The sequence below is a fragment of the Trachymyrmex septentrionalis genome, unplaced genomic scaffold (genome assembly GCF_001594115.1).
Source record: "Trachymyrmex septentrionalis isolate Tsep2-gDNA-1 unplaced genomic scaffold, Tsep1.0 scaffold37, whole genome shotgun sequence".
NCBI lineage: Eukaryota > Metazoa > Arthropoda > Insecta > Hymenoptera > Formicidae > Trachymyrmex > Trachymyrmex septentrionalis.
Window position 1 is genome coordinate 9,737,260 of NW_017305536.1, and position 8,558 is coordinate 9,745,817.

Genomic DNA, 8,558 nt, shown 5'->3' on the forward strand with positions numbered 1-8,558 from the left:
ATATCCTGATTTTTTAATAATGATAAATTAATAATAATACAGTCAATGCGCGCGGAAAAGGAAATGGATATAATTGGATAAATGAAAGTGATGAAACTATTAAAAAGAAAATTGTGTTACATTTCATCATAATTAAAATTTTATACAGTATTTAGAGTGTATATAATATCATGCTAAATAAAACATCTCTATTTGAGAGATTTATATTAATTGTCAACTGATTATTGTCACTTTTATTATCTCAATCAGATATTCTTACATTGTTTCAATGTGAGTAATACATTAATTTTTAGCATTTCTCAAGGTTTGAAAAATTCGAAGTTTTTTTTTTAAATTTAATATTATCATTCAACTTTAAAATTTCGTTTACTATCAATAATTATTTTAATAATTTAAAATTCGCCTTGCATTAATTTGAACCTATTTAACTAAATTGAAATCGACGTATCTCATTTTTCTTTCTTGCGCGTTCCATGCAATCGTCTCTAGGGATATACCTGTATTATAGGGATATCTATTTTCTTTTACGCAAAAACGCATCTCCAATGTATCATACATGTCGAATCAACACTTTGTGAGCATCAGATATTCAAGTGAACGTTGCCTTTGAAGGACGTCACTAGGCGCGTAGATACACGCACACGCATACGCACACACACACACATACACACAACACGCGACGATGCACGTCGGCAGATAAGCAGGTGACAATCCTCTTGCGGCGGTTTCTGAGGCGTGCCGTGTGAGCCATGCCCTCGTATCCCTCGGTGTCCCCTTCTTACCCCGTGTATCAGTACCGCCGCGGTGCGGCGCGGCGATAGGGCCGTACGACAAAAGGGCCGCATGCTGTGCGCGGGATTATTTTGCGTTTCGTTGCGTGCGTACTATGCGTGCGTGCGTGCGTGCACGCATGCGCCATGGCCGCCGTGGGGCGCATGCGCGATCTTCAGTTGGGGCCCGACCACGGCGGTCGTCGGAGTTGGTCGGAGTCGTGAGAAGCACCGAAGTGTGGAGAGTCGAGCCGGCGCGGCGATGGCAATAGGGGGGCCGGAGAAGCATCGAGAGGGGCATACGATGCAAGATGGGAGTGGGGGACTGCTCATTTTCTGCCATTGTAAATTGATCTATTCAATGGGTCCACTATTATCCCCCCCCTCCCTCCTGCGGTCCACGCATCGTGTGCCCTATGGGGGCACACCGCGATGTTCCAGTCTTCCGTGCCCTCTTCTGCCTTTCTATATTCGCTCTCTCTTTCTCTCTCTCTCTCTCTCTCTCTCTCTCTCTCTCTCTCTCTCTCACCATAAACTCTTTTCGTCCTCTTTCCCTACCTTGGTTCGCGCGCGCACTCGTTACCTTTCGACGTCGTTGCCTGGCTGCAACGTGCCATCGGGTGTACCCCCGCTGCGCTACGTTACGCTGTGCCTTTGTTGCACCTTTTTTTTCATCCGTCAAAAGAGGCATCTCGTTTTTTTTTTTTCGCGATCATCGCCGGCGACCGCGTCGAAAAATTTACTTGCGCTTCGCCGCCTCACGGCCGTGCATCCGACCTTTACGTGAATCTGGCCGGTTAAATGAGCGTCGCGATGTTCGCTCGACTATGAATAAAAGCCCTTGATCCATACTTATCCACTTATAAAGACTTGACTTTAAAAGAATTTCGTTGCGTAAGGAAATCTATGATTAATCAAGTTATAAATTTATTATCTTTCTACTGTTCGACACAGTAGAAACCCGAGAGACAGTTAAGCGCGTTATGTGTACGAGCTTAAGAAAGTTATTTATTTATAGATATTCTAAATAATTTTTAACAATTTATATATGCGCATCGCCAAGGCATGATGTATCGCTGTTATTAGCCATGGGCGAGATATTTCTCCCTTTTGTATACCTAATTGTGTTTTGGACAATGAGTCGAAACTGTCAAAGTACTGAATATGGACACGTGGGCGTGCGGACACTCATCACGATATCTCGATTTCGTGTCGTGCTCACAAATACAGCGAAAGAAAGAGGTGAGTGAGAGAACTGCAGAAGAAAGATCATGTAGCGATTTATTGGTGTAATTGGAATATATATATGCACCTATCTCTAGTAACATTAAACCCTTATAAAATGCTGTTCCTGCATTGATGATGATTACTAGATGGATGCATTCTATTCAAAGCTGTTAGTTCTCATTCTTCTGTGACATTTATTAACTTCCTTCTGTTCACTTCCATCATTCGAGGACCCCAATGTACAAAAATGCTATAATCACTAAATAAACACTATATTCATTAAATTGTTTTTACATTGTGTGAGAAATCTTTATGTGAAAATCGTTGTCAATACGCTATAATATGATCTAAAGAATTAACAAGCCGAATTACGAGAAATGCTGCGCTATGGAGATGCTTCGATTTTAAGATTTGAGGTCAATTAACTAAACGAAACCCACGTAAAACTCGTTAGTGTAGGTTATATTCGAACCGGTTTTCCGTTATCCGATGTTATCGCAATGCTATCGATGAATTAGACTATATTTGCAGTGATCATCAAATCTGAATTAAAAATTAATCGAATATTAAAATGTAACTAAAACGGTATGTTTGATAAAATTTTAAATTAAAGATAATTTAATTCAAATTTGTAATTTGATCATGAAATTTTCAGCAGTTGAGAGAGAGAGAGAGAGGAAAGTCATACACTTTGTTATATTTTTACGTACAACATAAAAATTGCATACCCATTGTTGTATGTAATTAAAAGTCCTGCCTTGATTAATATGATGATTAAGATTAAAACGTCGCGTCGCGTCGGTGCGAATATTAGTGAAACAAAACACATATTTCAGGATCACTTCGATCCCATTGTAAGTTTAGCTTTCTAGAACTATTTCGATTTGTGCATTTCCGACACGTTTCAGATTTTCTCGTTTTAATTGTTTCAACACCAGGCGTGTATACACGTTTAATCCTGTTGTTACGAGCCGCACGACTATTGCCAGCGGTCTTGCCGTGTTACAATTTCGCAATTATCGCGTACTAGCGTAAATATCTCTCCGTTTTGACGTGTTGCTACCACGCAATAGCGATCACGCGGTATCACGCGCTCTGCCGGTTCTCCTCCTCGCGACTCGACGCTCGCTCGTGTCGTGTCGTGTCGTTTACAAAAACACGTGCCGCGTGCAGTCATTCGTATCACTTAAAATCATTCATTAACTCTCACTAATTTAAATGTCGAATTGTTTCCATTCAGTACTTTGGATAGTTTACAATCATGTTAATTACTTACACTGAAAAGAGTATTTTCAAAGCGGACTTTAACGTCGTAGATTGCGTAGATTGAATAGAAACGATAGTTTTCAATTTAATTAATTTGCGATTGTAAAAATTATTCACTGTCCGAATAGAGTATTCAGTAAAAAGGAAAATTTACATCTGCACACTTTCTTGAATTTCTTTGCTCCAAAGCTTGGAACCATTTGTCCTATTGCGTAGAACATCCTTTCTGATGTTTGCCGATTTCTGTAAAAAATTCATTTTCGTTACATTCTCTCTAATCTGCTACATACGAACTAACGATACATGCGTGAAAAACTTTCGGAAATATTTAACGATTGTAACAGATGTAAGAGAAATCAACTACTAGTCGAGAAAGTCAAATAGCTTTTATTATATATTATTATTATTACTTTTATTATTATTATAGTCCTGTTTTGTCTGTGATGTCCCGGAAGAAATTTTATTCTTCTATTTTATTCTTTTGTTAGGATGAGAAGGGGGGGGGGAGGCGGTTCATGTTGAATCGGCTCTCATTATTTGAGAAGGTTAGAAAAAGTGAAGGTTCTTCTTTATTTTCGCTCTAGGAAACATGTACGGGTCATATGTAATATTTGACATTACGTGGTTATTTTTCTAACAACTAAAAATTACATTATTATTGCAAGATGTACGAGAGAAAATTAAAATAATGAAAAAATTGCTGAAGAGAATATTGAAATTAATTTCTCTCTATTACTTCTTCGTTCATTTTTATTTGCAGAAAATTTTTCGCAATTATCAACGCGCAACTGTGTCAAATGAAAATATATTTTTTGAAGCTTATTAATGTTGCACAATACCATTTAGAGTATTTAACATTGAGAAATAAACGAAAAGGGATTGGAAAATTTTTCGCTCCTGTCACACGGTATTCCAGTCTACTTAGAATTCTCCAACTGCTTAGAAATTAGGGAAGGGTTTTACGAAGGGTTCGAGGGGGCGGCGGCAGAGCAATAGTAGAGGCAAGAGAGCAGCAACAGCAGCAGCCTCCAAAGCAGCTGCTTCGTATATCTCTCGGCAAGATCGGCGCACACCACGTACGCAATACACAAGTGTATTTTCCTCCATGTGATGTTCGTACGTGCACACGAGGTCGCCCCCTCCCCTCCTCCCCCCGAAACAGACACCCCGCGTGCCGGAACGAGAGCATTCTCTAAATATTATCGCACAATATTTTTACCGCCTCCGCCGCGCGTTCAGTTATGCGCCTGACAGCCAGCAAAAGCTTGACGTTCCTATACGCATCTATCGATGTTTGTTTTCTCATCGAACATTCTCGTACGAGAACGATTTCCTCCGCCATCATCTCGCACGAGATGATACCGCACTTTTTCCTTTTACGGAAATCCATATTACGTCACTCTTTCAATAAGGTGCTATTTCCTGTATTATTATACAAACGATGTAGGCTAGATGGGATATGTTGTGCAACTATTGTAGAATTAAACGCTGACTAATTTCGTCTATTTTTAAACGCTGACTAATCACGTCAATTTTCCCCATTTCTCATTACTTCAAACATTGTGAGTCTTTTTTATTTTTCTCGAATTGTGTTGCCAATCTTTTTATAGATCGCGTCAGATTCCACGTGTTAGTCTATAAACAACTGTCACTCGAGGAAAAATTGTGTATAAAGAGTTAAAAGAGTAAGGGGAGAGAGTAGGGATACGCGGAAGGCAGAACAGGCTGTTTATAATTTGTAATCTTGCCTACCTGCATGGCGCTACCTCGCTGCTCGGAGGCTGTCGAAAAAGCGCCGATGACAGGGCGGTGTAAGAACTGTCCTCCTTTCTACCTCCCTTACGTACGGTTGACAGTATTTTTCGTCGCATGAAACGCCTTTATTACCTATACAGGAGAGCTCGAGAACTTTCATTCAGAATTCTAGCTCATGAATACGCGCTCTTGACTGGGAATTCGTTCGTGCGGACGATATTTCATTATTCGAAGTTTCTTTCTTTCATAGAGAAGCAACTAAATCTCACATTTCTCGGACTCTTCGGACACTTTCGACACCGTAAGAGAGAAGCCATTCAATCCGTCTGAGAAGTCTCTTTGAGCCTGTTAACGTGAACAACCTCGGATAACAAATAACGATGTTATAATAATTTCAAGACATCTTCGTTAATTTTTGGTACTGTAAAAGTACATAGGACACGAGGAGAAACAAGATAAAGAAATTTCTATTTTTTTCTCATTAATTTATTCTAACAATTTATTTGTATGGAGAGCTTGTGCTTCTTCAGCGGTAAACGTAATTAATTGATCCCACAACGAGAGAGAGAGAGAGAGAGAAAGGAGAAAAAGATCCAACGATAAGATCTCTAATCTCATATTATCGGCTCGAATACATATTAATGTTTTGATCTTGACGTTGAGAAAAGAGATTAGTCCTACAGTTCCTTTTGCCTTCCTTTAAGTAACGTAAAATAAACAATTCAAATGGCAAATATTGAAAATTTTGTTTTCATTCTCATTGGGGCATTTACGTACGGCGCCATGAAAATGCTTGAGAATCTCACCGCCTCTTCACTTCCTCTATCGCCGTCTGCCTTTTCGATTTGCCGCCGGGATTCCATCGCGTTCCCCGACGCGTTTCCGTTTCTCTACGTACGAATTGAACAGTAGGGGTCCAATTAAGAGGAAGCACGCGAAGGAAATCGCTTAAAAAAAAAGAAGTGGGAAGATGAGGTTGAAACGAGGTATGGCGCGGGGTTCGGTTGTGCTTATGTGTGCATATATGTATGTGTGCGAGATGATACGATCGTCCGTATAGCTTTAATATCGCAATTACGCTGGATCTAATTATTAACGCACTTATATGTGTGTCTATGTGTTACAGATAAGACAAGAGAAGCCGTATTACATTGCGGATCCGGAGGTAGACTCGCTGGTGAGTATTTCCTTATTTATTCGTCTGCGTGGGTAAGCGACATACCCATCGCGTCTCCCAATGTCATCGTCGCTCATCTATAGCGTATAATGTTATCCGATACACGATGCTCGGTGCATGAGACATTTCTAATCGCTCGTTTCCCCGTCACGGAGATCATTGTGCAAAATTCGTGCAAATTTAAAACGCGAGAATCGCGAAACGCGACCGACTCGTTCGTTCGAACGGATGAAATATCGACGAATTAATTACTTATTAATAGGTGTATATATGTAATTAAAGAAGAGGATGCTTCGAGCGAACTGGACTGCAAAATCGCGTTATCCGATTTAGCGGTGTGTAAATAGCGCGAAATCTCGTAGTCACGTTTCGTCTTTCCCGACGACTCCGGCGCGCGTCTAATCGCTCAATTTCATCGAGCGAGATCGCCCGTCGAGATACTCAAATGCGGTCGGCCGACTTGAACAACGAAATAACGAGTCAGGAAGTAAGGTTACGACGCGGGAGTCAATGCCAGAGTTCTACACTTTTTTTTTTTCTACCGAGCGAGTGGAATAATTAACGGAGCGTTATCGTTGCGCGCTTCCATCCGTCGTTATTCCGGTCGGAACACGAATTCGGAGTTTCACGAGGGCGGATACATTTATTATATGATATCTCGACGATAAAACAGTGTGTCCAACTGTTCCAGAACAAACCGCCATACGCTACATTCTTTCGTTATTTCCTAAATATAGTTGAAACTATCTGCAATTATCCCAGATTTTTGCTTTATTAACAGATTGAATAAAAAAAAAAAAAAAAAAAAAAAAAAAAGAAATAAATGTACAGTTTCATTATTTACTAAATAAATGGCTACATTATGGTTCTACTGGATAGACACAGTACCGTAGCGAAAGGTCATTTTTAGCCATAATTTATGACGCAATTAATTGAAGATCCAACTATGTTGTATAGTATTGTTCCTATTGACGAGCGAGTGACCATTTTATTCGAAACTTTGGCGGAGCATAGAGGAAGAAATATTTTAGGCGACCCTTCATGTTCTCTCTGATCGAGATAACGGAGTGGGAAATGGGTTTTTTAAATAACTTGGAGCGTGTATTTTCTCGTCGGGCAGGAACGTGTACACGCGGCTTTGCGGCGATGGTCAGGGAGACTTAGGACCGATCCGCCATTATAGATTCCTCGAGGAGTCATTGCCATCTCCTGCCCTTTATTGTGTTTTGCACAAGATTTTTCACGAAGAATTTGAAATTATTTAAAAGTGGTTTCGATAAAATCTGATGTCACTGTTTTTTCTGAAAAACCTAGGGACCTATTCACATATACAAAAGTTTTTCATATTTTTTGATCTTCAAGATAATGTCTTAACGCGTTAAGACGCAAGTATACCCAAATGCCTAAATGTATTGAATAAAATTGAATATACTTGAAAAATAAATTTTTAATACGACAATTTAAATCATATTTAAAATTGGATTACGAAAAGTTAATAAGAATTTGATGAAATATTTGTTGGAAAATATTTAAATAATGTCATATAGAATTGTATGCAGTATGTACAAGAGGAAAGATTGAATAATAAATTGTAACTTTAGTGGGAAAAAAATTATATCTATCATTTATATATTTAAATTAATACGTATGTACGAATTAAATTTATCAGACACGTTCTGTCTTTCGGAATCAATTAGTTACGTTTAACAAGAATATATTTGAAAAATATATATTTTTATTGGGGTTATATGTGGAGATCGTGGACTTTTTATCGTCATTATTTTTGCGAAAATATTTTCGGCTTTTTTCCTCCATAGACAGTTTTTTATTTAAACATATATACGAGTACTATATTTCTCAAAATCACGTGTTGAATTAATGCCGAATTGTTGTTACGCTCTTGTTTTGATTTTTTACATGGAGGAGAGAAAGATAGAATGGTAACGAGAAATGCATTTTGTTGAACGTGTTCTCGCACTGTTGCCCACAATTTTTCGAAACGTCACGTCCGTTACCTGGCTTGTCACGACCGTATCGAGTCACAAATATTCGAGCAAGGCAGCACCTTGCGTTTACGGCTGTCACTGTCACAACTGTCGACTGACCTTATTTAAAAATATTAGCATATATGTGTAGGAACCTGGATAATGTTAAAATGTTTTATTTATTTACTTGTAATACTAATGCAAGTTGAGAAAAGAAAAAAAAGTCTAAAATATCTAACATACAAAATTAATACAATTGTTATGTAAAGTCTTAATAGTCTTTCGGAATTTTTTTTCAATTTATTGCTGTATTGCTTTTTCTTTTCCTTCTCTCTCTCTCTCTCTCTCTCTCTCTCTCTCTCTCTCTCTCTCTCTCTC

The 8,558-nt window shown here is 38.8% G+C and overlaps 1 protein-coding gene across 4 annotated transcripts in view; it reads left to right on the forward strand.

Annotated features, from left to right (window-relative positions):
* Window positions 1-8,558, forward strand: part of LOC108750706 (homeobox protein homothorax) — a 386,843-nt gene that overhangs the window by 22,571 nt on the left and 355,714 nt on the right. For all 4 annotated transcript variants that reach the window (XM_018490374.1, XM_018490376.1, XM_018490373.1 and 1 more), the window contains one exon: window positions 6,145-6,195. In XM_018490374.1, the coding sequence (XP_018345876.1) occupies window positions 6,145-6,195 (51 nt within the window). The remainder of the gene's footprint in view (window positions 1-6,144; window positions 6,196-8,558) is intronic.